Source organism: Colletotrichum navitas (assembly GCF_030913465.1).
Source record: "Colletotrichum navitas strain CBS 125086 chromosome Unknown LY79scaffold_30, whole genome shotgun sequence".
Classification (NCBI taxonomy): Eukaryota; Fungi; Ascomycota; class Sordariomycetes; order Glomerellales; family Glomerellaceae; genus Colletotrichum; species Colletotrichum navitas.
The window spans coordinates 113,531-140,808 of record NW_026850576.1 but is presented as its reverse complement, the minus strand read 5'-3'; the positions used below and the strand labels follow the sequence as shown (position 1 = coordinate 140,808).

General features: G+C 55.1%; 10 protein-coding genes across 10 annotated transcripts; 5 read left to right on the top strand and 5 right to left on the bottom strand.

The window, feature by feature from the left end:
- Window positions 1-1,622: 1,622 nt before the first annotated feature.
- On the bottom strand, window positions 1,623-7,357 carry LY79DRAFT_488104 (uncharacterized protein; the record flags this gene model as incomplete). Its single annotated transcript, XM_060553303.1, has 6 exons — window positions 1,623-1,890; window positions 2,311-5,070; window positions 5,251-5,577; window positions 5,641-6,418; window positions 6,680-6,764; window positions 6,824-7,357. Coding segments are annotated over 6 exons (4,752 nt in total), but the record flags the coding sequence as incomplete, so codon positions are not given.
- Window positions 7,358-9,020: 1,663 nt separating this feature from the next.
- LY79DRAFT_213695 (uncharacterized protein) lies at window positions 9,021-9,823 on the bottom strand. Its single transcript, XM_060551555.1, has one exon. It carries the CDS (start codon window positions 9,657-9,659, stop codon window positions 9,246-9,248), a length of 414 nt encoding a protein of 137 aa, XP_060414051.1. The 5' UTR covers window positions 9,660-9,823; the 3' UTR covers window positions 9,021-9,245.
- A 1,133-nt stretch (window positions 9,824-10,956) lies between these two features.
- LY79DRAFT_554210 (uncharacterized protein) lies at window positions 10,957-11,713 on the top strand. The gene is made up of 3 exons (XM_060557843.1): window positions 10,957-10,979; window positions 11,034-11,119; window positions 11,178-11,713. Exon 3 carries the CDS (start codon window positions 11,281-11,283, stop codon window positions 11,461-11,463), a length of 183 nt encoding a protein of 60 aa, XP_060414050.1. The 5' UTR covers window positions 10,957-10,979; window positions 11,034-11,119; window positions 11,178-11,280; the 3' UTR covers window positions 11,464-11,713.
- A 375-nt stretch (window positions 11,714-12,088) lies between these two features.
- Window positions 12,089-14,453, bottom strand: LY79DRAFT_632209 (spermine/spermidine synthase). The gene is made up of 3 exons (XM_060562193.1): window positions 13,036-14,453; window positions 12,679-12,982; window positions 12,089-12,621 (listed from the first exon to the last, which is right to left on the bottom strand). Exons 1-3 carry the CDS (start codon window positions 14,061-14,063, stop codon window positions 12,217-12,219), a joined length of 1,737 nt encoding a protein of 578 aa, XP_060414049.1. The 5' UTR covers window positions 14,064-14,453; the 3' UTR covers window positions 12,089-12,216.
- Window positions 14,454-14,587: 134 nt separating this feature from the next.
- Window positions 14,588-16,862, bottom strand: LY79DRAFT_607196 (mandelate racemase/muconate lactonizing enzyme domain-containing protein). The gene is made up of 2 exons (XM_060561892.1): window positions 16,316-16,862; window positions 14,588-16,253 (listed from the first exon to the last, which is right to left on the bottom strand). Exons 1-2 carry the CDS (start codon window positions 16,472-16,474, stop codon window positions 15,057-15,059), a joined length of 1,356 nt encoding a protein of 451 aa, XP_060414048.1. The 5' UTR covers window positions 16,475-16,862; the 3' UTR covers window positions 14,588-15,056.
- Window positions 16,863-17,760: 898 nt separating this feature from the next.
- LY79DRAFT_590299 (uncharacterized protein) lies at window positions 17,761-18,726 on the bottom strand (the record flags this gene model as incomplete). The annotated part of the gene is made up of 1 exon (XM_060561128.1): window positions 17,761-18,726. The coding sequence occupies one exon, from the start codon at window positions 18,724-18,726 to the stop codon at window positions 17,761-17,763; it is 966 nt and encodes a 321-aa protein (XP_060414047.1).
- Window positions 18,727-21,090: 2,364 nt separating this feature from the next.
- LY79DRAFT_669785 (uncharacterized protein) lies at window positions 21,091-21,900 on the top strand (the record flags this gene model as incomplete). The annotated part of the gene is made up of 1 exon (XM_060563694.1): window positions 21,091-21,900. The coding sequence occupies one exon, from the start codon at window positions 21,091-21,093 to the stop codon at window positions 21,898-21,900; it is 810 nt and encodes a 269-aa protein (XP_060414046.1).
- A 566-nt stretch (window positions 21,901-22,466) lies between these two features.
- LY79DRAFT_515737 (DNA repair protein rad10) lies at window positions 22,467-23,745 on the top strand (the record flags this gene model as incomplete). Its single annotated transcript, XM_060554744.1, has 2 exons — window positions 22,467-22,831; window positions 22,896-23,745. 2 exons carry the CDS (start codon window positions 22,467-22,469, stop codon window positions 23,743-23,745), a joined length of 1,215 nt encoding a protein of 404 aa, XP_060414045.1.
- A 522-nt stretch (window positions 23,746-24,267) lies between these two features.
- Window positions 24,268-25,156, top strand: LY79DRAFT_213477 (uncharacterized protein). The gene has a single exon (XM_060551553.1). The coding sequence runs from the start codon at window positions 24,363-24,365 to the stop codon at window positions 24,828-24,830; it is 468 nt and encodes a 155-aa protein (XP_060414044.1). The 5' UTR covers window positions 24,268-24,362; the 3' UTR covers window positions 24,831-25,156.
- Window positions 25,157-25,482: 326 nt separating this feature from the next.
- On the top strand, window positions 25,483-27,209 carry LY79DRAFT_515642 (family 47 glycosyl hydrolase; the record flags this gene model as incomplete). The annotated part of the gene is made up of 4 exons (XM_060554735.1): window positions 25,483-25,703; window positions 25,769-25,941; window positions 26,000-26,581; window positions 26,635-27,209. The coding sequence occupies 4 exons, from the start codon at window positions 25,483-25,485 to the stop codon at window positions 27,207-27,209; spliced, it is 1,551 nt and encodes a 516-aa protein (XP_060414043.1).
- Window positions 27,210-27,278: the final 69 nt, after the last annotated feature.

Below are 27,278 nucleotides of genomic sequence, written 5' to 3'. Positions count from 1 at the left end.
GCCAGCGCTTCCCCATTTACTCAATAACAGAGGGTTCGATCATCGCTTGTTCGACGGAGTGGCTGTATCAGTCATGCTGTATAGAGTTTACGATCCCACGTTCTCTTCATTTGTCGATTTCACACTCCTGGTTACGGTAATAGTACACATGAAAACAGAGACTACAAAATCCGTGGTTCTTTTCCAAGTCCTAACGCGGGCTAGCAAGTGAATGGTTGGCTCTGCTAGGAAAAGAGCTCTCTCATTAAATAGATTGTGTATGAGTGCTGTTCCCGCTAATTATTGTAACAGAGGACTTGCAATAACAGTCTGAATAAGTAGCAGGAGGGTATCCAGGAGAATTTGGGGACCTGATAGGAAGAATGCAAGTAATAAAAAAGCAAGGAGAATATGAAAACAGTTGACACTGTCGAGTGTGTGTGTGTGTGTGTGTGTTTTTGTGTGCAAGATCAATCCAAACCCCCTCGCTATGTAAAGACCTTCCCTGTTCGTACATCGTCATCATCGCTTATCTCTCCTACCCTGCTTGATCTACCTGGTATACCTCTCAAAGTTTCATCTGCCAAATCATCCAGGAAACTTGCAGCCTCCCCGGCTCACCGCTTTTAATAACGGAAGACGACTTTGGAGACTGACGGCTTGACCGCACTGTCGAGCCAGTCGCGCCCGTTACCACGGGGCGTCAAGCGTCGGAGTTCGGCGCCGTAGAAGCGGTTCCACATCATTTGACCGTTAAAGCTGACGAGCTCCGAGGGCGACGAAGCAGACAGGTCGGCCTTGGCACGGCTGACACGCAAACGGCGGGCCTCAGCGTCTTCGGCCTTCATGGGCGCGGTGTCGTGTGCGTGCAGACGGGGCTTGGTCGGCGGTATCCACATGATACCAGTGTCCTGTGGGATTTTCACCACCGGAGCAGACCAGAGAGGAACGACATGGGATGCTGAAATTGGGCTGGTGAGTCCCTCAGGCATGGAAGAGAAGGATTCTCCGGTAAGCGCTAGTGACGGGCTGAAGAAGACTGGGTTGGCGACGGCGGGATCGCAGATCGCTGTTGTTTGGACGGAACCTGCAAAGGCCGGGTGGGACTTGGCGGCATCGAAGGAGGAGGATTCTCCAGTAAGTGCTAGTGACGGGCTGAAGAAGACTGGGTTGGCGACGGCGGGATCGCAGATCGCTGTTGTTTGGACGGAACCTGCAAAGGCGGGGTGGGACTTGGCGGCGTCGAAGGAGGCCGTAATGGCTTGGTTCAGTGCCGAGGCCCATTGCGCGGGAGTGGCCTCGACGCGAACAAGGCGCGGGGACGGGATGGCCTGGATAGCCTCGTTGAGCGCGGCCTCCCACTCCGCGGGCGTGGCCTTGGTGCGGCGGAAAGGTTCCGGCCGCGGCCCTGCCTGGGCTGGGGGGGACAACTTGGTCTTGAAGGAATCCCACCAAGTAGCCTTCTTAACGGGGACATCAGGCAAAGGTTCAAAGTCTGACACGGCCTCCTCATCGTCGGATCTCGTTGATGCGGTATCCAAAGATGGTGTCGAGCGACCCAGAGAGGCCACCTCCAAAGGTGAGCCGGGCCTGGCAGTGGAGAAGGACATCCAGTTCTCGACCCGAGTCACAACAGGAGTAGGGGACCAGAGGCTTGTTGACATGAGCTGTGGCAGCTCCTCAGATGTCACTCTGGCACCCGAAGGCATGCCAAGGCCAACAGGCTCGGCCGACGTTGTCCTGAAGCAGGCACGCTTATGGCTGGTATTGAACAGGCCGGTGGACTCGGTATAGACGACGGGAGCCTGGGCGACCCACAGCGTCCTGGCAGCCCGTTGCTGCGGCTTAGTCCACATCAGACCAGTCGCCTTTGACGTTATCTTCTTTGCTAGCGGGGCCCAGAGAGCGGTGCTGTGGATGACAGCAGGCTCTGGGACACGTTCACGAACGCGCGGGGCGGCTTCCAGCTTCTCGACGTAGCTTTCCCATGTGCGAGCGTCAGGTTGCGGAAGACCTACAGCCTTACGGGAGTAGGTAGTGGCAGGCTGAGCCACCCACAGTGTCCTGGCAGCCTGCTGATGCGGCTTAGTCCACATCAGACCAGTCGTCTTTGACGTTATCTTCTTTGCTAGCGGGGCCCAGAGAGCGGTGCTGTGGATGACAGCAGGCTCTGGGACACGTTCACAAACGCGCGGGGCGGCTTCCAGCTTCTCGACGTAGCTTTCCCATGTGCGAGCGTCAGGTTGCGGAAGACCTACAGCCTTACGGGAGTAGGTAACAGCAGGCCGAGCCCACAGCATTCTGGCAGTCCGTTGGTGAGGGTTATTCCACATTGGACCGGTCGTCTTTGACGTTGTCTTCTTTGCTGGCAAGGTCCAGAGGGCGGTGCTGTGGATGACAGCAGGTTCCAGGACACACTCACGGACGCGCGGGGCGGCTTCCAGCTTCTCGACGTAGCTTTCCCATGTGCGAGCGTCAGGTTGCGGGAGACCTGTGACCTTGCGGGCGGTAGAGAAGCTCTTTGACCCGGGGGCCCAAAGAAGAGAAATTGGTTCCGGCGCGGCGGGCATGGCCGCGGCAGCGATGGTGATGACCATGCTGTCGTGCTTTGTGTCCTCGTCTGCCATGGAGGTTTCCTCCTCGGAGCCTTCGTACTCGGATTGTGAGCGCGGGGAAGAGTGCTCCTCCTCGACGAATGAGTCAGGTCGGTAGTATGCTGGCAGGGGAAGCAGGCTGTTCTTGGAAGGCACCTGGTCCGACTGCAAGAGGCTGGCGATCTCCCAGAGGGTAGTCTCGTCGAAGCCGTCGTCACTGTTGTTATCGAGTTCAATGTCGGAAACTTCGTCGTCGCCCTCCTCCTCCTCGTCGTAATCGTCAAAGAAGGACGAAGAGTACTCTGCAGACTCGAGTTGCTGTGCGCGAGCTTCCAATGCGGCACGAATTGCTGATCCACCAGTTGACATAGTACCAGGCATAGCCATCAACATATGACTGGGCCGCGGCTGGACTGTCGCAGTGTCCGACTTCTCGCCCCAGGGAAACTGGAAGATGCCGAGGGTGCCACGCTTGTCGGGAAGAGGCTGCGGGCTCTCGAGGATGTCGGGTAGGAGAGTGACGCGTTTGTTTCGCCTTGGCGGTCGCTGTGTGACGGGACGCGGCTGGGGTTTGGGAGGTTCAGGGACCCAAGAGGCACGCCATAATCCGGAGGTGGTCCGCAGCTTTTTAGCAGCGGTGTGGTCAGGCTGCCAGAGTCTCGAACTCGAGATATTGAGGGGTTCGAAGACCTTGCGCGTCGCAGGGCGGACGGATAGGCCAGGCAGGGAGTGGCCATCGCCGCTCGGGACAGACGACTTAGTCGCGACATGACGGTGTGCCGGGGCCCAAAGCAGCGACGGTTGCTCGCGCTCAAAATAAACTGGCGAGTCGGGGCTCCAGAGGCCTTCCGGTGGTGTGGCTCGCTCGCTCGGCCTGAGCCTCGCGAGTATCTGAGCGTCGTCGGGGTCGGACTCGTCGGTGTCCGGTGGGGTAGGACTGCCCAGCTGCAACGCCGTGGCGCTCAAGGGTGCCTTTGAGACAGACAAGAAATTGAGGTTTCGCTTTGCCAATAGTTCGGATGCGTTCTCCATATATTCCATCTGGGCATCTGCCAGCCGCTGTTGCCAGAGGCTAGTGCGGTTGTCGCTTGAGTTGGACTGGGACGAGATGGACGAAGCGCTTCTCAGGTCCTCGTCAGATGACTTGCTGATGACCCTCATCTGAGAGCGGCGCGCGGCTTGGCGTTCCAACGATATGTCGTTGCGCTGGGGAATCACTTGAGGCACAACGTCGATGCTGGGAACGGCTGGCGAGTTAGCCATCGCAAGCTCGCTCTGCGAGTTGCGGACCGAACTTGTTCCAACCGTGGAAAGCGAGTTGCGGCTGAGGCCGTGCTGCATCTCGTGCCACTGGCTCTCTTGCTGCCCCATCTCGGCCTCCAAGGACTCGAGCAGACGAATCCTCTGGCTTTCGCTCTCATACGAGTCCCTACTGGGCTCCTCCAGTTTCTTAAGCTGCGCCTGGATCATCTCGTACGCATGCTGCGGCGACTCCAAGGGGGAAGGCTCAGCGGCATGCATCACAATCGCCATTTTCTTGACGGGAGACCGCAACTGAAGAGGCATCGGCGGGGGCTGTCTGCGCGACTGTACTTTTTCCTTGCGCTCAGTGAAGGTGATGCTCTCATCACCAATGCGGCGATGCCAGCGAGCACGCTGGTCGGCGACGCTCACGTCAGGGAGATCGGCAGGGTTTTGGCGTGCCGGAGGAGCCTCGGTCAGGTCTATATCGTGTTCCATGGATGCGTCGAGCATAATCGTCATGACCTCCTTGCCATCATTTTGACTAATCATAGATAGGTCTCGAGGGTTTCGCTCGTCGCGTGGCTGAATCCACGTGGGCTTGGGCATGTGCGTAACGTCTTGGATGTTGACCGCAGCCACCGGCGAATGGATTGATCCCCAATTCGTCGTCGTTTCCTCGTCGCGAGTTCTCGCAGTCCTTACCTCACTGAACTCAGAAACGCTATGGTTGCGGACCGGAATGACCGGTGATGATCGCCGGTTGGCTCCGTCGTAGGACGGCTTGGCCCAGGCACTTTCGTTCGCTGGAAGGGCGGGAATCCAAGAGTCGTGCTCGTCGGGCCTGCCAGTAATGACCGACGTGTCGACACTGAACTTGGACGTGAAGCGAGGTGGTACATCCGGGAGGGCTTCTTCTTCTTCCCCCATCTCCAGAATGCTGCGAGTACGGATGGAAGTCTTGGTCGAGCGATCGGACTGCTTCGACTGATCGTGATTGCTTCTGGAATCCAATGCGCCCTTTCCCTCAGTAGCATAGTCGCCTGTTAGCATATAAGACGACGGAACAAGAGGCATCTCTGGAATCGACGTTCTAGGTTGGCCGTTCGCATCAGTGCTGCTACCAAGAGCTACGGGAAAGAAGAGGTCCATCTTCTCGTCAAAGGTCATGCTCCTGGTATCGTTGGGTAGCGCTCGTATGGGTTGGCCACCGGCACTCTTGGGCGGCGGTGGGAGAGGCGGCAGCTGAGTGGGACTTCCGGGATTCGACATCAAAATGGACCTTCTGTTCACGATGGAGCCGCCCGACTTGCTCCTCTTGTGATTAGGAGAGTTCTCGGCAGGGAAAATTGGACGGTCCTTGCCCTGCTGTCGGGGGATGGGGCGAGGTCGATGGACAACGGAATTCGAGGATTTCAGCGGTGGAGCGGGAGACTGCAGCGGCAGAGGCGTCTTGGCGGCCTGATTCGTAGCTCCTTGGATGATATTCTGCACAGCTGTGGGGTCGTTGTACTGAATGTTGTTGACGAACATGACCGTCTGCTCTTGGGGAGCAGAATGTTCCTTGGCCACGGGTTTCATTGTCATCGCTCTCGGGTTAGATGGCAGACCACCGGTTGGCCTCCGTTGCAGAGAAGCAACTGGTGGTGTCTTTGGAGATGGCGGCCTCTGCCTAGACGGCCGAATCGTTGGGTCGACTACTTTCTGGATAGGCCAAGTGGATGGGAGGTCCGGCTTCTTCGGTGACGTCAAACGAGCAGCGCTCTTGGGTGGAGGGACCAAGGCCGTTGGAGGCGACGTGGTTTGGACGGATGACGCTGTAGACTTCTGGCTCGCGGACCGATCAAGCGTGGTTTGGCTCAGGGACGTCTCTGCAGTACGTTGGCTCGCAGATCGCTCAACCTTCTCAAAGGAACTCAGGGGTTGTTCCGGTCGCGAGGGACGAGGCAGAGAGTTGCTAGACTCTGGAATCGGCTGCTGGGGCGTGGCCGATCTTGTCTCCCGGTCTTGTTGGTAGTCCTCGGGCGACTGTCTGGGAGACCTACGTCTTATCTCTTCGACCCCCGGGGATAGCTGAGCAGATGAAGTTGTTGCCGGAGGATTCGACATCAGTCCCGCGGATCTAAGCTGAGGAGGCTCCGCCGGAGCTGAGACCAATCCCACCTCCTTCCGCTTCCCACTCTGAGCTCGCCTGAGGGCCTCATCCGGGGTGATAGCGGGGGGGTTGGGAGCGGGGCGATGGGCGTTGAAAGTGCTGGAGTTTCGGTTCAACGTCAGTCCGTTGCCCCGTCTTTCCCTGTCATTCTTTGCAGCAGTGGCGAGATCAATTGTAGCGATCTTGCTGAGGGGGTTCTTTTCGCCAGTTTCCTGGAGAATTGGGTTAGAGATCGCGTTCCTCAAGTTCGAGGCTGACCCAGCCTTGTCAAAGATGCTCCTCTTATTCAAGAGGGTAGGCTTGACGTCGATTCTCCGGCTTTCTCTGACAGGAGCGGTCTGTGAACGGGTCGGTGGGAATAGCTGGCCCTGGACAGGAACTCCGCCGACCCCGATGCTGGCCTGTCCCGGAATGGATCCGGCAATGGTGGGTAGAGCGCCACCAGCACCTCCCATGAAGTCTCTCGGCTGGTTGAACGTTGTTACAGTGGTCATCGCGCCGGCCTTCAAGTCCTCGTATCGCGAGGGGGGGTAATCGGTGTCGGAGGTCGAGAGGTCTCTGCTGGAGCTAATGTTACGTGGTGACTGGGCATCTGGGTGAACAGCTTGCTTTTGGCGAGCAGGAAGCAAAGATCCAAAGTTACTCGTGAGGATAGCTACTAAGCGTTAGCCAAAAAAGAGATGTAGCAAAGCCCAAATTGCCTACGTACCAAGGAGGATCGACAGGCCAGTGGCAGGGAGAGCAGTTCTGAAGAGCAACTCCGTATCAATACCCAGAAGTAGCGGGATGCTTGTCTACGGTTGCGACATATGGTCAGTGTTCTGCAGCATCAAGTTTACGACGTATTACCCACCCCAGTCCAAAGCCCCAAGCCCACAACCGTCCACATGGCGGCCTTTTTACTTTGTACGGGCGTGATACCGATCGAGCTGGCTCTAAACGCAAGCATGGCGATTATGACGAAGTCGATGGCCACGACAACGGCTCCCATAGCCAAGAGATTGTTCCTAGCTACACAGACAGTGGAGAGCTGTGCCTTTTGGAACGCAACAAAGACGCCACCCATAACGAATCGCACACCGAGGACCGCCTGGTAGGCTACTGCGCCAGTAGGCGCGCTGGCTTTGGCGTTGATGGCCCATAACAGGAACTGTTCGATGGCGAATCGCGCCAGTTGATCGAAGACGGAGTTGAAAATTACGACGACTTGGCAACCGGAAGTCGAGGTCGGATCGAGAGTAAGGCCGATAAAGTCGATTTGAGCCCATAGGACAGAGGATACAAGGAATGTGATGAGGACCAGCCTCAGGCCGTCCCGAAATATATTTGAGCCATGGCCCTTTAGTAAAGGAAAGACGAAGGGCGTCGCGGCTTGGATGACGATCCCACTGTTTTGCTATAAGTTAGCGCAGTCGTTCCCCTCTCATCTCATGCTTCCGCGACTCTTCCTCCATCCCCCCCCCCCCCCCCTCATGTGCCCCATCCTCCCAACTATTCCCAAATTCAACGAGACATCAAGAGGGCGACTGACAAGGTAAGGGCCGCAATTAAGGCTTGGACGATTCCTGGAATGAACATTTCGTTTGTTGAGGCCGCGGGCCGGCCGGGTAGAATCGAAGGAAACCCAGTCAATGGGGGGTGGGGGAGGATGCTGGAAGACTAAAATCTTAGGAGAGAAAAGAAATCATGATGAGAATGCTCTCGCACTATGGTAGCATTCGACAATCAAGCAAAAAAGAACATAACAGGACAGATACCCCACGGAGTGGCGGATGAGATGGTATGAAAGACAGTTGGTTGGAGTTTCGATGGGTAAAGCGAGTTGGGCGACAGTTCTCTCGATCCTCTTCGGGGACGCAGGAGAGTGGAGAGAGAGAGAGAGAGACGAGCACACAGACAAAGATGGAAGAGTGTGTGTTTGCAGCAAGCGGCCTCGGGCGGCAAGACACGACGGGACAGGTGCTGATCTTGCGGCTGCGTCTGCATCTGGATCGATTGATAAGCCTGGAGGAGGCGTTACGGAAAGGGGGAGAAAAGTACAACAGCAGAAGGCCTCCTTGTTCTCGCCGCTCGTCGCCTTCACAAGGTTATTCTCGATACGATACCCTGGCCCAGCCAGATGTCACCTTGACAGGGAGCTATGGGCCAATCCCAGTGTCCCAAACGGGAAATACGTAGTCGGTGAGGAGTCCCTGGTTCCCGAAGACCAGAGGCCAAGAGAGAGCGGAAGAGAGAAAGAGACGAAATGAGCAGCTCAAACCGGCAGAGGACAGGGTGCTGTATGAGATCTCTCGATACATCGTTCATGCCGGTAAGAATCAGGGTCTTGATTGGGTCGACATGAAGCTAGCAGGGTAGAGAACCTTGTTCTATCCACCTCGACGCCGTGGCGTGCATCGACTCTGTTTCAGTGACGAAACCCACGGTGTTCGGGGTGGAGGGGTCCAGGGTCGTCGCCAGAGGTCCATCCATCAGTCTTTAGCCCCCGTCTTGTCTTGTATAATAGCTTTTCACCTCGTGCACTTGGGATTATAATATAACGTGATACCCTGTGTCGTCGGAACAGAAGCGACCATCAGAGCCTTTGTGGACCGTGGGGTCTGTCTACGCCCAGGTTTGAAAGGATGGACTCGGGCTGGGCGGCCAGAAATAACACCCTAGGCATGTTCGAGATTATTTATTGTACTTCGCTGTCATCTCCTGACAAAATAGGTCGATGGGCCGCTGAGATGCAACCTTGAGACTAATCAGCCCACCGACTTGCAACACGAGAGGAAGAGAGAGAGGTTAGGTTAGTTCGACGCCTGCTTGAGTATCTCCACAGAACCGCCCAGAGATGGACAGACTCGAGCAATCGGTAACAGTAAAGGGCAATGTGGCAGCACCGTTTGTCACTTGCCCAAAGTCTGAAGCTGATGCCGGCTCCCACAGGCGGGTTTGGATAAGAAGGTATTGACATGCAGCCACCCACTCGCATCAGACAAAGTCAAGTAGGCCAGGTAGAGAGAGCAACTGCCAATTGGACAATATTGAACTGAGGGTTGGCTTGCTCGACTCAGCGGCTGCTCCTCGACTTTTGAGAGCGCATTCTCCTGGTTCATCCTAGGGATCGAAACAAAACGTCATCGAACGCCCCGACTCCCGAAGCAGTAGTCCGCCTCTGCTGGAGTCGGTCGCTCTCCCATGGCGAAGGGGAATAAGGTAGACCCAGCTGAAGACGACAGAATCAGAGGGCGGGCACAGGCCGGTGGCGGCAGGGGTTGCTCTAAAGCAGCTCAGACTTGGTACCAAAGAGGGTGCCGCCGATTCTGGACTTCTTTCAGCCATTTGGCCAGACCAAGAAGTTTGTTCCCGAGATTTCTCAGGGGCTTCGGTAGTCTTGGCACGTCTTTTTTTGTAGGTGGTGGGGAACCGCTGACGAGGGCTTCCCTGTGACGGCGGGACAGCGGCCACGAGGAGAACCGAACGGACAGACAACTTTCTTTATCCCTTTTCTGTTCCCTCCCTCCCTCCATTTCTTTTCCTCTTCGACTCGTGCCTAGGTACGGATAAGTACGGATACGCACAAATACATAGTATAATGGTTTGCATAGTACATCGTAGTTCACGTGGCAACTCGGACCTGCACCTGCGTTTATTCTGCAACGCCCATCAGCACTGATCCAGACCCTGACTCTGATCTTTCTCATCCAACGTCTGCAGGGCACACAGACTGCTTTTTGGGGGGGGAGCTTTGACCGTACAATTGTCTTGCGTTTCGGCTACAACCGAGTCCGGCCAGAGATTGGGCTCAATCATTGGCTTCCAATCATTGTCACGTCGCGGCTCTTGGACTCTGCCTTTATTTCGCTTCTACCGCCTCTGCATGCCTATACTTTGTTTCCTAATTTGCCTCTCAACCGGGTCGCTGGTTTCCACCTCACAAGACGACGCACGTGCCGGGTGTGGGCGGCTTGCTAGCTGTAGCTGCCTCTTCTTCTGTCCCATGATAGCTTGTCTCCTACGGCCGCCTCGGCTTCAGAAGGAGCGTATGTCATGTGGCCAAGAAGTATCAAGACGGGTCCGATGGCCTCGCTGCCTGATCGACGCGGTGGTGAAGCTCGCCTGTGCCTTTATAGGTCGACGTCCTTTTCTCTTGCCTACCGAGCCTGTACCGTCTGATGGGCCGTTTGGGGACGGACTTGATCGGCGTCGGTAGTTACTGCCTACCCACCCCGTTCGATAAGCCGCCGACCTAGTATTGCTTCCCGAGTGGATGAGTGTACACTCTGAGACGACGTCAGCTATGTTGGTGCATTGATCAGCCCAATGGCACATTAGCGGGCTCTGAGCGATTGGCATGGCATGGCACCAGGTAAATGATTAGCCTTTCGCCGACTCTTCTAGATCACTAATAGCCCGAGGTGAGGAGGCAAGGCATCCGGATTCGAACACCCCTTTCCATTGCGTAATGGTATGAAATACCAGCATTCGCCTGGTCATGGGTTCTGTTCGCAGCCCGCTATGCGCCTTCGTCTGGCTGTCACTCTGCCCAGTCGGTAGTCGCTGGGTTTGTCATAACGGCATATCATGGGCGCATCACGACGAACTGTCGTCGAGTTAATGCTCTTTCGGCATGATGGAGGGGCGCCAGGTATATATACTCCATCGTACACGGTAGTTCCGCTCCGCGTTCGGCCTCTGATTTTTATTGTCAAGTCAACGTGGCAGAGCAGGTGCTGGACGAACACCCTCAAGTAGACGTCAGCGGCGGTTGGATGAATGGGCTGACTGGCTAGACCTCCTCAAACCCGTCAGGCGTGCTCCATGCCGCCTGCGGTGCTGAGCCTTCCCCGTTGGCTCAATCCGCCCCTCTCTCCATGTCGGAACCAGATTCGAAGATACATTCCAATACGGCCACTCGACCCCGTTCTCCAATGAGTCAACTCTGCGGGGGGGGGGGGCTGATAGGCGTATCTGGTCCCATCACCATCACCCTAGTGTCGACGCTTGAGCCGCCAGGGATATAGGTATATAATTTTCCTTCAGAAACAAAGAGAGAGATTGTAACGTTTCTGAGATAGTGTGAGTCCCTTGATATTTTCCTGTGAACTTGCCATCATGCCACACACCGAACGATACAGCATTGTCAACCGGTATAGCCCCCGTGGTGAGTCCGCACTCGAAGCGATGAGTGAATACATCGTCCGTTAATAACAGGTTCCCAGAGCGCCATATGCCCTCCGCACAATCCAAGCAACTATAGATACCAGTCCTGTCATTCATATCTCCTTTAACGCTCCCGGCTCTCTGTTCCCCGTCATCCTCCCTATGCTTGGGCAGATAGGCCCCTTCGCTAGCCTGTCTGCCGACGAGGACGACGCCCTCGACTTCTCCTTGCAAGGCTACGGCTTCTCTCGCATCATGAACACCTTGTGCCGATCTTCATCCGAGACCCCCGGCCCCCCCGTCTGCGTCGCAGCATCTTACCTCGACAGCCTAGTTTTGTCCTGACTCCCAACTTGTACAGCTACAACTACCGCTCCGCCGTGCACTTCGGTCACGTCTCCATAGCTGAGGAGCCGTACGAGCGACTGTGCGCCATGCGGCTCATCACCGAAGACGTCATAACCGATCGATGGGGAAACACCCGCGTACCGCCCAACCGGGCCGAGATGACATCGACGAGCGTACTAAAGGTGAGGGTTTCCGGAAAGCCCCCAGAACCCCGAGGATCCGCCGGGGGGGGGGGGGGTCCAAGAAACACGACAAGAAAAACGGCGGGGCAGTCAGGAATGTGTGGACGGGCGTTGTACCGGTATATTAGACGCTCGGGCAGCTGGCGCTGGTGCTTTTTAATCAAGTGGAGGGGGTTCCTGGTACTTGAAGGGGTTTGTTGAGGATTCAAACGGAGGGGGCAAGGGAAGCAGCTGTTGCGGCAGCGATGAAACTTCCGACCAAGTGTGATTACGACTGATGAGAAAGAGAAGCCGGAAAGCTTACTGGTGGTGATGAAGGAAGACCTACAAAACATAATTTGCATTGACGACGGGCGAGCAGAACCAGGGGGTGAGTTGTGTGATCAGAGCCTCCTTGACTCTTAAATTTGTAACTGCGAGCGGAAAAGCCATTTTAAGTCATTTGTGGATATCACAGTATATTTACAATCCTTTATGAAGTATGTACAGAGGCATTTTCCTCTCAACGACGTCGCTTTCTATACGATCGATATTCACAGCACCTCTTCCCAGAGCAAAGCACATGACTTTACCACATCTCCCAAATCTTGTCTGGCAAGACGACCCGCATTACCTCCCAGTGACCCAATGCGCTCTTCTCGTGCCACTTGGTCAGCTGCTCGGTGTTGTTATTCGTGAGAATGCCAAAGTCGCCTTCCAGGAAGTGCTTGTCGAAAACTTCGTGATAGGGCATCAGGAAGGCGCGGCGAGTACGGCTAGCGAGGAAATCATCTTCGACGGGAGCCCGGAATTTGAGCCTGCCGCTCGTCTTCTTGCAAAATATGACCATGTTGGTGAAGTCCTGACCATCCTCGGCGATCTTCTCCTTAGTGGGGTGCTCCGACTCGCGGAAGATACGACACGAAGGGAACACCTGTTTGATGGTGTCGACAATGAGCTTCGGAGCCGGGTGGAGGAAATCGCCGGCGTAATTCTGGATTTATCAGTCAACTAAGACTTACGTGGGAGAAAAGGAACTGGCAAGACTCACAATGGCAATGGCGCCATCGGGCTTAAGGAGCGAGTTGAGGCCTTGAAGGAACTCGAGTGTGAAGAGGGGAACGGGCTCGGCGCCTCCGGTGAAGACGTCGTGGACAATATAGTCGAATCTAGCATCCGGGTCATCGGCAAGCTTGCGCGTGTAGCCCACTGCATCCGCAATGATGGGGGTGTGGTTCGACGGCAGCTGGAAGTACTTGGAGGCAAACTCATGCACAGCGGGGTCAATCTCAACAATCGTCGTGTCGACGCCGTGGGCGACGAGAGCAGCTGGGGTAGTGCCGATGCCGAGACCACTTATCGACAATTAGCCCCTGGCCTACAAGGTTCGTATAGATCTACAACTTACATGTTGAGGGCCTTGGCCTCATTGTCGGGCACAGCATTTGCAGTCTTGACAAGCCGGACAGCCTCCAGCATGACGAACACGCCGTAGATTGGCTCCGCAACTCGGGGCCCTTTGTGGATAACCCACTCGCCACCAAGGAGAGAGTGGTCGCATCGCATGACCCTGTAGCCGTGTTCTTTGCTCTCAAGAACGGAGACGTATCCGGTAAGAGACTCCCTGCGGTCCAGCAGGGTCCAATTGTTAGTTTGCAGAGTGCTGTTGAGCGAAGCGGACGCCATGGGAGTCAGGGCATGCGTGTTCAGCACAGCCGTGTGCAAGGCGGCCGGAATGGCGAGGAGCAGCAGCTTGGAAGGCGCGTAGATGGAGTATGCGGCAGCGAGCAGCGCCTCGAGGCCGACTCTGGTCTGGAAGAAGGAGCTGCCGACATACGTCCGGAGGTATTCTCCCGACAGCTTCTCCATGAACTTGAAGAGCCCCCATGATCCCAAGCCAGGGCCCGCATCAGCGATGAACTTTGGTAGTTTCGAGAGGTCGGCCTTCTCCAGCTCATTTGCCACGCAGCTCACTGAGACTACAATGAGGAGGAACAAGGTGACGCTTTCTGTGAGCAAGGGACCCCAATACGCCGTGAGCACACCACTCGTCAGATACAGGTAGAACTGAATAGTCGGGACCCAGAAGGCGACCACAGGCAGCAGTTTGTCCGGGTTGAAGGGCAGTGAGCGGTTCAGGAACATATTGCCGGCCCAACCAAAGAAGCAGGCAGCCATGACGAGCTTAGCATGGTAGATGGACGACGGGATGGAGCCGTAAACAGGCGAGAGGGCCAACTGAGAGACGTTGCTGTAGACGGCGGCAAGGGCGAGTAGAATGGCCGACTTGAGGTAGGCTGAGGCCTGCTGCTGGAGAAATCGACCCCTAGTCTCGCCCTTGGCCTTGGCTGCCAGGCTCTTCAGCTCCTTTTCGAACCTCTCGGGCGTGAATCCCTCAGGGGTGGCATCCGCCCTAAGTGTTGGCTTTGGTGGCATCGCGGGCGACTGAATTGGTGACGCCGGGCGAGGTTTGGAGGATTCGTGAGCGAAACAAATGAGGATATGCGTGCGAGTGAGGGGTGGTTGTGAGTGACTGAATATACAGATGTAAATGAGGGTATGGATGATGAGCGCGTCCGGGCCCTTTGCAGAAGCCGGGGAGAGAACAAAAGATGATACAGCAGGCGAACAACAGGCAGGCTAGCGTTGCATATCTATGGTACCCAACAGCCCGCTGTTGAAGTTATGGTTTCTTTCCCTTGAAGTAGGGTAGGTAGGCAGGTAGGTAGTAGGTATAGGTATGAAAGGGCGAGAGCTGAGACTCGAAATCAGGAACAGGTCGTGTGTTGTGACTTGTCTGCTACTCCTTTTGCTGCGTTTTGAAACGTCTCCTCAGCTCATCCTTCAATTACTGCTGGCCGCCAAAAATCCCCGGGTCTTTGTGGCGTGAGCTTTGAGCTTGGTGTGGCTGAGGCGTGGCGGTGCAGTCGCACTCTTAGTTAAATTACTGCGCGGCCGGCCATTTTCCTTCCGCATCTAGGTAGGTAGATGGGTACAGGATCAACTGACGTCTCGTCTAGATAATAACGTCTGTTCTCATTATTTCGCTATCGCATAGAGAGCCTTTTGTTCCAAGCCATGCAAGATGTCATCGTTGCCTTTCGGAATGGCTTCCGTAGCCAAACCCCTCCCCCCTTTTCTCAACTGCAAGAAGACAACAAAACCAACCGCTAAAAAGGGATGCGTCACAGAACCAAGCTGTGCCATACAGGATGCCATCGTTGCCCTGCGGGATGGCTCTCTTTTCGGCCAAACCCCCTCGATTACTCTTCATACTTTGCCCAAGTAATGCAGTCCGCCTTACCCATGCATGAGGATAGCCAATGTCCCTGACTGTACAGGATGCCATCGTTTCCCTGCGGACAAGCATCCGTGTCTTTGCTTGAGCCCTGGAAGCCACGACACGATATACGTGATTACAGCTCCCCTTTATATCTTCTCTCCCTCGATAATAGGCTTGGCCTCATCGCTGGTCCACCAGCTGACGCCGGGCTTGCCGGGGTAGCTGAACTTGTCCATGCTATCGGCCTTCATCTCAACACTATAGCCAGGTTCCGTAGGGGTCTGATAATATCCGTCCTTGATGATGGACGGATTGAGGAAGTGTTCGTGGAGGTGGTCGACATATTCCAGGACAGAGAGCTTGCCGCTGACGACAACGTAGTCGATGGTGCTCAGGTGCTGGGTGTACTCGGGGAGACCGACACCACCCGAGTGAGGCACGATGGGGACGTTGTACTTCTTGGCCATCAGCAAGACGGCGAGGACTTCGTTGACACCGCCCATGCGGCATGCGTCGATCTGGCAGATGTCGATGGCTCCTGACATGAGCAGCTGCTTGAAAACGACACGGTTCTGGCACATCTCGCCGGTGGCCACGCCGATGCCGTAGGGCTTCAGAGCTTCACGGATGGCCTTGTGGCCGAGGATGTCATCGGGGGAGGTGGGCTCCTCGATGAACCAGGGCTTGAAGTCCTTGAGCTCCTTCATATACTCAATGGCTTCGGGTACAGACCAGACCTGGTTGGCGTCAACCATGAGGATGTTGCCGCTGTCGTAGCCGATGACCTCACGTGCAATGCTCAAACGTCTCTTGTCCTGCTCGACACTGCTGCCAACCTTGAGCTTGAAGTGACGATAACCCTTGCCAAGGGTCTCCTGCAGCAGGCCCTTCATCTTGTCCTCGCCATACCCAAGCCAACCGGCACTGGTGGTGTAAGCCGGGACGGCGCGGCTGTTCTCGGCGTCTTTGATGCGCTGGGCCTTGGTAGGCTCTTGTTCCTTGAGGAGCTGGATGGCCTCCTGGGGGGTGATGGCGTCGGTGATGTAGCGGAAGTCGATACAGGCAACAAACTCTTCGGGGCTCATGTCGGCAACAATGCGCCAGACGGGCTTACCGAGGACCTTGGCCCACAGGTCCCAAATGGCGTTGACAACGGAGCCGAGGGCCAGGTGGATGACGCCCTTCTCGGGGCCAATCCACCTCAGCTGGCTGTCGTTGACGAGATACCTCCAGGTCTTGCCCCAATTTGAGACAAGATCCGACAACTTCTTGCCCTTTACTCTCTCGACGAGGTAGTCAATTGCTTTACAGACGATATCGTTTCCGCGGCCGATAGTGAACGTCTGCAGAACAACACTTATTAGCGGTTACGTGCAAGACTGGATACGAAGAATGAGAAACATACCATGCCGTGCCCAGCAAACTTGGAGTCGGTCTCGAGAATGCAGTAGGCGGCGGAGTAATCGCCGGCGGCGTTCATGGCATCAGAGCCGGTCTTGTCTAGCGAAGTGGGAAAGCGCACATCGCGCGTCTGCCACCCCGTGATGGTAATGTCGAGGCTCATGATGACGGGAATGAAGGGGAAAGAACAGTTCGAACGAAGCAAGGGAATGGAGGACAAGATTTCAAGAGAAATTGAATATTGAGGGTATCTTCAAGAGGGACGAAGAGAGGACGATGCGGGATAATGGGTTCAATAGAAAGAGGCACATGAGACTTTATAGTGTCCGACGATGTATCTCCTTCCCCCACCTTTGCCAATAGCGGCATGGCCTGACCAGCGACATGCCGCAACGCTTGACGTTTCCATCTGTTGCTTGATCCCCAGTCTAGAGCTGGGCCGGAGGGGCAGTAGTATGAGATAGGTGGGAGAGGTAGGAGAGGTGGGGGACATTGGACAATGAGGGGGAGGGGCATGCGCCCGAAAGGGTCCCTTTTGGTGGAGAATTGCTCCAGACAGGAGACAACCCGGCCTAAAGACCGAGTGCCAGCGCCGGGGGTTACATAACCTAGCTGAGCGGGAGCCGGCTACGGACCCTCTGCTTCAAGGCCTATGATTGATGGAGAAATTCTTCCATCACAACGTCTAGCTCGGCCTCCACTCCGCCAAACCTCCAAAGTTAGGGTTTTTGACGATGCAATGCGAGAGAACGAGGAAGTGGTTGAGCGCTTGCTACACACAGTCAGTCTACCTCTTCCATCAGACGTATATTACTCGCATGTGCAGGAGATGTGGCACGGACTAAACATGAGCTCGTTAGGATCAATGTGTCGTAAACGTAGGGTATTTATTGTACACCTGGCATCATATCCACGAAGTCATCTCTTCAAGGCGACAAGCTCCTGCCACGTCGATTATATGTTGTAGGCGATATTTTATATAGGAACCATGTGCTCTTGTCTCACAAATATAATGGTCTGCTCCGAGGTCATGGTTTGCGAGAAGCTTGGGAGTGGACATGCTTTCTGTCTTGTGGCTTGGTGTTACTATATCTAGCTCTTGTTTGCAAGCATGTCATTCGGAGATACGGCTGCGGTGCACGACTAAGATCCGTCGGGTTCAGACTAGCCGGGAAGAAGCCTGGTGATGAAGAAAATCACCCGATCATAGATGAAGCAATGCGATGGCGGATACCGTTAGAACCGAGTTGTTCTCAACGCACCGGAAGCCAAAGCAGGGGATGTAAAGATGAGAAACACGGAAAACAAGATGGGAGCTTTGCACAGCGATGCTCAACGTCAATGAGCAGGTCCGTAAACAGCCTCTGCGAACTTCTAGTAGAGCCAGTGAGACTCAGCATACTGGACAACATCTACAGCAACAAACAGTTTGTCCTTGTTATCATGAGCTCATCGCCATGAAAGTATCACGCACCTACATGGCGCCTGTTCACTTTCCATTGCTTGGACAACATGTTCTTGAGACGGCGGGTTGACGCCTGGTGTGAGATGGGGGTTTAGACGCTTGCGAGCGGATTCGAGCAGTTCGACGACTTCCCCGAGGCCGCCCGACCGTGCCACTTGCTCGACCGAGACCTCAAAGTACCGACGGGCCCCCCTCCGAAATAATACCGCCCGGCCGCATGAGTCGGTGTGGTAAGATGCCAGGTAATCCTCCAAAACCGTTTCGTTTTCGGACGAGGTGGCCCAAGAACGATCAGCCGGGGCTGGCCACGGCTTCTCGGCGTCGCTCAAATGGACTGGATCGACGACGACATAGAGAGTGCGAAGGGCACGGGAGCCCCACAGGGTGAGCAGGCCGTTAAGAGCTTCCGAGTAGTAGAAAGCACCACGGCCGTCTGATGCGCTAGTTCGATTTGGGCCGGGCCAGGCGAGGGCCAGCAGTCGCAAGGGAGTTGGCAGCTGGAGACGGAATACACTGCTCGTGCTAATCAGACGGCACGGCCACTGCCACCCGGTGTCAAGAATGAGCAGATCGTTGGCGGCGTCGATTTCCATGTGGTAGGGAACAGAGGGATCCTGACCTCGGAGAAGGAAAGGACGGGAAGGCTTGATGGAGCTGTAAGCACGTGTTGCGACGGCGAAGGAGCGACGACAGGTGACAAGCATGCCAGACAGAGTGGCTATGACGCAGTCGCGATCGGCCAGATTCGGGTTGGAATCGGGTGGAAGGCGGTAGAGAAGAACTCTGTCTTTTACATTATAACTGTCGATGGAGCCGTCGAGAGCACGACCCATTGGTTGACGGACGAGTCTCGCATGGAACGCCGTGGGAGCGGGCGGGGGTATGGCAGCCTCCCAAACCTTGTCCTGTAGCTCCAGAGGGAGGTGCAGAAAACAAGTGAAGCCAACCATGGCGGATGAGGTATTGCGGTGTGTCGAGAGCGACATCGTCGCTCGCCGACCCTGGCCGAGGCGGAGAAGTCGGCATAGAGCGTGGCGAACAAAGCACGGACGGGCAAGGTGTTGTTGAAAGCCCGGAGTCCGGCCGGGGATATATGACAGAGGGCGGTAGTGAGATAGGGATATAGGATGTTGTCGTCAATCAATGTTGGTGCCGGTGACAGCGCCCGTCCTTGATGACGACAACCAGGTGACTGAAGACGTGGACCACGAGCTGAAGAATCGGAATGAAGAAAAGAGAAGTGAGTCAGCCAGCCAGCCAGCTAGAGGTCACGTACGCTGTAGGTACCTAGGTAAGTAGTGAAGGGTGGGAGGGGAGGTATTCTTGTGAGTTGATCGGCTCATCATGGCCACTGTACGGAGTAGTGAGGCATGAGAGGAAAGCACGGGACAAGGGTCCAATGATGACATCAGCCAATCGTGTCCTTTCCGCCATTCCTGGCAAGCCCACTAGATCACCTACCAGGTAGGTACCTGCCTGTATGTACGATGTACAGTACTATGCACTCGTTGTACAGCCCCCATCTGGCTCCACTGCACACCCAAAACACAGCCAGGAAATGCCGTGCTCTACCACCTAGAAAACGGGCCATCGCGGGGGAAAGCGGGGCACGCTGGATCGCCGGAATATCAACGGGAACGGGCATTATCAAATGACAATCATGCCCGAAAGACAGTGGCAATGGGCGGTACCTTGGGGCAACGATTCCCACAACCGTCTTCATATTGGGGCTGATATACGCGTCTTTGGCAGATGAAAACCTAATCGTAGATCCCTCCAATTTCACCACCTTAGCCACTCCTTATCTGGTCCTGACTTCCCACCCGATTCCGAACCAGCCCAACCAACCCGTAGATTGCATCCTTGGGGGAGCGCGAGTCGACATTGGAGATACGATCCTTGTTCACGGTCCGGATGCTTACCACCATAACCGCCCGCCAATACATCCCTGACCGGGTCTGAGCTTCGTCCGCCGCCCTCCACCGTGATGATGACGCGGGGGTGCAAGGATGCACTCGGCTTCTTATCCTGCCCACCCATGCATTTGTCTGCTTTCTGGACCACAATGCTAGACTACCCACCTAGGGAGTTTACATTTTAGTTTACGAGTACGTTCATGTACCCTTACTCAAGGTTGACACCAACAGTCTGTCCATGTGCACAGAGGAAAACGCATACAATCGCATCCCTGCCGAGCCCGACGGGTTCTCTGTATCGAGCCACCCGTATGCGCTGTCCACCTCACATCACTCTGAACTTACCTAGCCTTGACCTGGCTCCCACTCGGGACTGAACTAATTACCACCTAGAGTACGCCGCAGGAAAACCAGGCATCTCTAGCTACCTACCCTTCCCCGAGGAACATGCCTACGTACCTCATCCCGGCATGCCCTCCAATGACTGCATCTCTTGGAGAGTCAAATCCTGTTTCGAGCCCAGTCCACTTGGACTTCCCACGACTCAATCTTTTAGTTTGGTTTTAAACTATTTACATGCATATATCCTGCTGTCCGTACGTGTGGGTGCCTGCCCTGACTTTCCCGGAGTATATCATCTCTCCCTCTCGCTATCCCCTAACGCCCGCAAGCGAATCTGTGCATACATGGAACGAGGCATTCCTGTCTGTACCTTTTTGACTCTTCATCCGTGGTCATCATTTGCTTGCCCGATAGAATCACGAGTCACGCCAGCAAAGATTAGTCAACACATATACGACACATGTAAAACCCCGATGTGTTTATTTACTGCCTTGTAGCGACTGCGCACCTCACAAAAGCTTGTCACCATAGGTATCGGCCTGCTCTCGATTTCCGTCGATTTAATCTCCCCGTACTCTCAACCTTGGAAACATGGATCCTTCACGCGGGCCTTCGCCGGTATCGCCAGCCGCCAGCCCAACCAAGCCCCTAGAGCCTTCTCATCGCCTGCGACGCAAGTTACAGAAAACATTTCCCAAACAGAGGTTCCTATCCATCCGACGTCCCGCACCTATCGACCCGTCCGTGCCAAACAAACCTAATACCGGGGTGGCAGTGACTGTCCAACAAGCCGGACCAGTCGGCCAACCTTCATTGCGCCTGTCACCAGACCTCAGCGATGCCAAATGGCACCAATACTTAGGAGAAAGCAACGCAGTGCAAGATACTACGGGCACACCTAGAACGCCCGATAAACCCACAAAGGTTTCCTTCGACACGTCCAGCTCGACCTTCGTTCCAGAGTTCTCTCACCTTGCCGTCACCAGCGCAGCCCGTCGGCCCTCTCTCGACAGCTCACTCAGCTCGCCAACCTCGTCGATAAGCACGAGATCCAGCATGAGACGTCGCGCCAAGACTCCCATCTACGCTATCGGCCAGCTCGAGAGCCCCAAATTCGGTAGGGATTCGACGGTTGCCGACAAGGTGTCAAGCGTCGATCTCATTGCCGACCAGTACACGGCGCTCCTCGAAACACAGGACAACAGCTCAGTAAATACAGACGCCCGATCCGACCCTCTCCCCTCGCGGCAATCCTCACACAGGCGGTCTTCTCTTTCACAGTATCACTACAGTGTTGGAGAGACACCTGCAAAGTTGCGGCCAGATGTCTACAGGCCGGCACCGATACGCAACGTCCCGGTATATTCCCCGAAATCCGGCGACGGCACTTTGGTTGCCTTTGACGAAGAGGCGATATACTTCAAGCCAATGTCCTTTTCGCCAGAGTTCCCATCCACGCAGTCACCGCCGTCGCCACCACCGCCGCCGCCGCCGCCGCGAAATCGGGCCCGACTGCAGCCCAACTCTTCATCCCAAGCATCATCGTCGAACCACAACCTAAGCTTGCAGATTGCCACGGACCTGCTGACCCGCGAGCTATCAGCAACCATGTTGGACATGTCGAAGCAGACGGAGACGGATATGTCATCTCTCCAAGTCTGGGTCATGATCGAAGCATATGAGAGACTGAGGGACCGGGTCATGGAGACGACGGAACAGCAGAGCGAAGACGCCAAGAATATGGAGGCCATGTTTGATACTTGGCTAAGAGCACTGTACAACATGCACGATAAGATGACCAGTGACGCGGCATCCTGCGGGAGCCATTACGATGAAGCTGGGCTGGGGATGGAGGATTTCGACTGACGGCACCAGCTGACTTTGATATCCATGGAATGTTGATGAAGGCGTTCAAACGAGCTTTGGGCTTGTGAGGCTACCTAGGTAGGTAGATCGAGGAGACAGCAATGTCAATGTCAGCGCCAGCCCCACGAAGGCATCGGCCACCACAGCTTAGAGAGGAACAACTAAAGAAGTAAAATAAGAATAAATTAGGGGTTGTCAAATAAACGGGATCAGGCTCTCTTTCTTCCATCGACGTTCTGGCTTCTGTCGGAATGCAGTGCGGCTTTTGAACAAACCCCGCGGTCGAAGCCGCCGGTTAACCCAGCACGGCGGGCGCCTTCTCCACTACCAGGTACCTATGTACCTAGATAGGCAGGTACATAGGTACCCAAGTACCTGAATTGGAGTTTCCTTCCACCACTGCCACTGGCCACTGGCGCGCGTGCATTCTCTCTTGTCCTCTCCAACATCGTTATTGCAACCGGACTTGCCATCCTCGCATATCGGCCCGGTTGCAAGGACATAATTGCCACTCGCCTTCTTCGCCAACAACCCACCCCTTCACTGATATCCTATTGCATACAACCATGGACGACGAATTTGGTGCCGACGAAGACTTCCTAGCAGCCCTCGCTTCATCGAATCCGGTCCCCACACGCCCCCAGACTCAACCGCCTCGTCCTCGCCTTCAGCAGCCAACCCCCCAGAAAATACAGCAACCGACACCGCAGCGGTTAGATAAAGCGCCGCCTACGAATGCTTCGTCCCGCGGCAAAGTCGTTCAGCCGACGCCGCAAGCTCTTCCTCAGCGAGGATCTGGATCTGCCATTCTCGTGTCCCCTCGCCAAAGGGGCAACCCAGTGCTTGCTTCGTTGAAGTCGATGCCATGGGAATACAGTGATATTGTGGCCGATTACAGTCTTGGCCTGACAACATGTGCGTTGTTTCTGAGGTCAGTCGGCTCCTGTCGCCGGTTTCTTTACGCCGCTAGCTTGCTAACAGATGATCGTGTCAAGCCTCAAATACCACCGCCTCCATCCCGAGTACATCTACACGCGAATCCGAAACTTGCAAGGCAAATACAACCTGCGCATCATGTTGACCATGGTTGACATACCAAACCACGAAGAGGTACTGCGCGAGCTGTCCAAAACATCATTGGTCAACAATGTCACCATCATCCTCTGTTGGTCGGCTGCCGAGGCCGCGCGTTACCTTGAACTTTACAAGTCGTATGAGCACGCCAATTTCAGCGCTATTCGCGGCCAACAAGCGTCGACGTATGCTGAAAAGCTTGTCGAATTCGTCACCGTTCCCAGGAGCGTTAACAAGTCAGATGCGGTCGCATTGGTCAGCAACTTTGGCAGCTTGAAGAACGCCATCAATGCAGATCCCGAACAGATCGGTATCATTGCCGGATGGGGGGCTATCAAGGTTAACAAATGGGCCAGGGCTGTTGAGGAGCCCTTCCGAGCCAAGAAATCCGCAAAACGACAGTTGGATCGGACGGAAAACGCCGAGGGCGGAAGACCGGCTCGGACAGCGAAGCTGGATCAAGCCGTGCCTCTCAGCAGAGTCCCGCTACGTGAAATGGAATCGATTAGAGGGACCTCACAAGGTTCACCAGTAATTGACAGGCCAGCTAGTAGCCAGGGGAAGTTGGAAAGGGGCAATCCTAACTTGGACGATGAAGAAGAAATGATTGCTGCTGCCATTAAAGAATCGAAACGGACAGCCGCGGTATACACAGTTGCACGAACACAGACACAGGTACAAGCGGGAGAAGCAGACGACGAAGGCCCAAAGGGTGATTCACTTCCAGGCGGAGTTGCTGCAGCACTCGCAAAGTTGCGGGAGCAGGGCTAAATCGTCCCTTGTATGAGATTGCACTGCATAAACGAAAGGGCCTGGTTCAGTCTTGGCAATATATAGGCCGAAGCTAAATCGACTTTTGCAAAGTTGATTCGCCTCTCGAAACAGCCTCGCGCATATCGCATTCTCCGGGTGTTGCGAAGCTAGCTTGCTTGCAATTCAAAAACCAAAGGCTCTTTACTGGGCCTGGTGTCGTCTGTTTTGGCTGATGCATGATCACGGCACAGAATAGGCAGAGAAATCGGATCGAAGGATGAACTAAACTTTCCGATTCTCGAAGATACCCTTGACCATGGTCAAACCATTCCACATCAAACCGGCGAGGGCTCTGGAAGGCTATATTAGACTGATCGCCCAGTCGGGCAGAGGACATAAAGTCAGTAGCTGCGGCATGTCGTCTTCGCTGCAATCTGGGTGACATGCCGCACTATTCTCACGTTCTCCTCATGCTCGTAGCATGATGAAGTGCGGGAGGGTGGATAGGGGCATTGCTGCAGGTGCAGAATTTGATTCGAGTCGAGAGTCGGAGATGATGATCGTCACGCACGCAGTTCTGTCTCTACAATGAGACCCTTCTGACCCTGTCAAGTGGCCTACCGTAGGTTTGGTTGATGAGACGGCGGATATTAGTCCTGGCACCACGCCATTTCTCATCCTGCATGCATTCGCAATGTACGACACACCACGGCCTGTGGGTGAGGTTGTTGAAGCGCGTCGCAAAACAGGGCAGCGAAGCCGAGCATGCAGGGCCTCCGACACCCAGTGGTTGGCAGTCCCGGTCCGGCCATCTGACCGGGATGCAGTCTTTTAACCCGCCGGCACCAAGGATGAAGGCCGCAACCGACTGTCACCAGGTGGAGGATGAACTTGGTCAACAGCACTCGGAGGCTCGGGTAGCTTGCATTCACACCCTAGGTATGCAACGCAACGCTGCGTTTAAACTTTGGGTAACACCAATAAGGCCCCTCCCTCAAAGGCTTCTCCGCACGTGCTTGGCTCATCAGGCACGGACGTGCCTGGTGACTTTCCCACTGCCAAGTGCGCGACGAACTCGGGAAGATCTGCCCTGCTCGTGTTGATGTCAGTCATTACGGCAACCGACGGATATCGCCCGCGTGACAGACAGTCAGTCGCTCTCCGCTTGGTTACATTGCAGCCTTACCGAAGTGCAGCCACCCCTGGATGCGCTTGCCGCAAGAGAATGTCTGGCTTGTTCGTCTAGTCCTAGCTGCACCGCAGTCATCTGGTGAGGGTGTTATTGGATGGAACAGCAGGGACCAGAAGCCGGAGATGAGAAAGGGGGGCCGCAGCGGTGAATAGCGCATACTGAACAGTAGACAAGAAAGCACGAGCGGCCGCAGGCGCCAAAGCAGAAGCAGGCGGAAGGCAGGAGAAAAGCAGGGGTGTGGTAGAAGGCCTAAGCATGAGACAAGAGCAAGGCCGAACCCGGAGTCGAATGGGCAAATTGGCTTTCCATCCGATGCCGTGGTGCCTGCTCACACTCCAATCTCTGTCTGATAGTCTACCTAGTCAACTGGTCCCTGGGGGGTTGCATCAATACGCCAACCAGTTCCATATATCATACTTTCGTGTATCTCGGCAATCCCGTCCGGGATTCGCTCGCATACACATCCACGCACACATATATATATCCATACGTCTTTGGCTTTCAACCTTGTGTCGCTTTCACCAGCATCTCCTCCAACACAGGGGCTCTCAGTTTACGACACGATGCGTATTTCAGGACGTGCGTTGGCTGTCGCTGGGCTTGTCATCCAGGCGTACGCCTCGCCTCAAACCACGGAATCGGTCGCTGCCCCAAATTATGTTAACCAGCCGGAGAGAGCCAACGCCGTAAAGGAGGCTTTCCAGCGCTCGTGGGATGGGTACCGAAAGTTTGCGTTTCCAAACGATACCCTGTTGCCCGTGTCGAAATCGTCCGACAATGACAGGTAAGTCATCAGAGGTCCTGCTCCAGAGCGAAATGAAGACGGAATTTGCTAACATGCGTCTCTAGAAACGGCTGGGGCGCCAGCGCAGTGGACGCCTTGAGCACTGCCATCATCATGGAGAACAAGGACGTTGTCGGCCAAATATTGAATTTCGTGCCCAACATCAACTTTGACGTAACAGATAGCGAGGTTTCTGTGTTTGAAACAACCATCCGATACTTGGGAGGCTTATTAGCTGGTGAGAATGGTCATCTTCCGACTGGTATGATGTGAATACTAAGGCTACTGCCGGACAGGACATGACTTATTGAAAGGGCCGCTTAAAGACGTTGCAGATAACATCACCGGCGTGGATGCGCTGCTCACCCAGGCAAAGCGGCTCGCAGATAACCTTAAAGTTGCTTTCGATACTCCCACTGGAGTGCCGGACAACACTCTTGTATACGATCCGAAGCCGCGCAGAAATGGCTCGGAAACAAACAGCATCGCCACCATCGGAACTTTGGTGCTCGAGTGGACTCGTCTGAGCGATCTTACCGGGGACAAGCAATACGGTGAACTGTCACAAAAAGGTGAAGACTTTCTTCTGAAGCCCAACGAAGAGGTGTTCCCTGGTCTGCTGGGATCGGATGTCTTCATTGCCAATGGCACGTTTGCAAACCGCTTTGGTGGCTGGAACGGAGGAACTGACAGCTTTTACGAATACCTCATCAAGATGTGGGTCTACGATCAAGACCGTTTCTCTCTCTACAGAGACCGATGGGTTGCAGCTGCCGACTCTTCAATCAAGTTTCTCGCGTCAAGCCCAACGACACGACCTGACCTGACCTTCCTGGCCGCCTACAACAACGCGAATCTGAGGTTTATCAGCACCCATCGTGAGTTCATGATGTTACCCGTCGTACCGCACAAGAGCTGACTGTAAGCCAAGTGGCATGTTTTGATGGCGGCAACTTCATTCTAGGCGGTCTTGTGCTCAAGGAGAAAAAGTACGTAGACTTCGGCCTCAATCTGACCGCGGCTTGCCGTGAGACGTATAAGCAGACAGCAACTGGAATTGGCCCAGAAATATTCCGCTGGCAAGATGACCGGCCGCCAGTCAACAAGACCCTAAACCCCGACCCGCCCGCCAACCAGACCGAGTTCTACCAGCGTGCTGGTTTCTGGATCACGAACGGCGGGTCAGGTTACGTTCTCCGCCCTGAGGTCATTGAGAGTTACTACTATGCATATCGCGCGACGGGCGACACCAAGTATCAGGATTGGGCGTGGGACGCCTTCCTGGCCATCAACAAGACCTGTAATGTCGGCGATGGCTTCTCGGGCATCGCAGACGTCAACAATCCCAAGGGTGGGATGCCCGACGACTTTCAGGAGAGCTTCTGGTTCGCGGAGGTGCTCAAGTACAGCTACTTGATCCAGGCCACGGACGCCAAGGTCCAGGTCGAAGTTGCGGACAACAAGTGGGTGTTCAACACCGAAGCGCATCCGTTTCGAGTAGGGTAGTGCGGAGATTGGGTCACTGAGCAGGGGTATGGTAAGCGTACATAATCAGTGAGATGGGAGTTGTATTGC

Bases quoted from the DNA above. Each gene is read 5' to 3' on its own strand.
- LY79DRAFT_213695 (XM_060551555.1), bottom strand. From the start codon at position 9,659: ATGAGAAAGATCAGAGTCAGGGTCTGGATCAGTGCTGATGGGCGTTGC.
- LY79DRAFT_554210 (XM_060557843.1), top strand. From the start codon at position 11,281: ATGCTTGGGCAGATAGGCCCCTTCGCTAGCCTGTCTGCCGACGAGGAC.
- LY79DRAFT_632209 (XM_060562193.1), bottom strand. From the start codon at position 14,063: ATGCCACCAAAGCCAACACTTAGGGCGGATGCCACCCCTGAGGGATTC. The intron at 12,983-13,035 runs GTAAGTTGTAGA...ATTGTCGATAAG, and splicing joins GAGGCCAAGGCCCTCAACAT to TGGTCTCGGCATCGGCACTA. The intron at 12,622-12,678 runs GTGAGTCTTGCC...TGATAAATCCAG, and splicing joins CCGATGGCGCCATTGCCATT to AATTACGCCGGCGATTTCCT.
- LY79DRAFT_607196 (XM_060561892.1), bottom strand. From the start codon at position 16,474: ATGAGCCTCGACATTACCATCACGGGGTGGCAGACGCGCGATGTGCGC. The intron at 16,254-16,315 runs GTATGTTTCTCA...GTTGTTCTGCAG, and splicing joins AGTTTGCTGGGCACGGCATG to ACGTTCACTATCGGCCGCGG.
- LY79DRAFT_213477 (XM_060551553.1), top strand. From the start codon at position 24,363: ATGAGACGGCGGATATTAGTCCTGGCACCACGCCATTTCTCATCCTGC.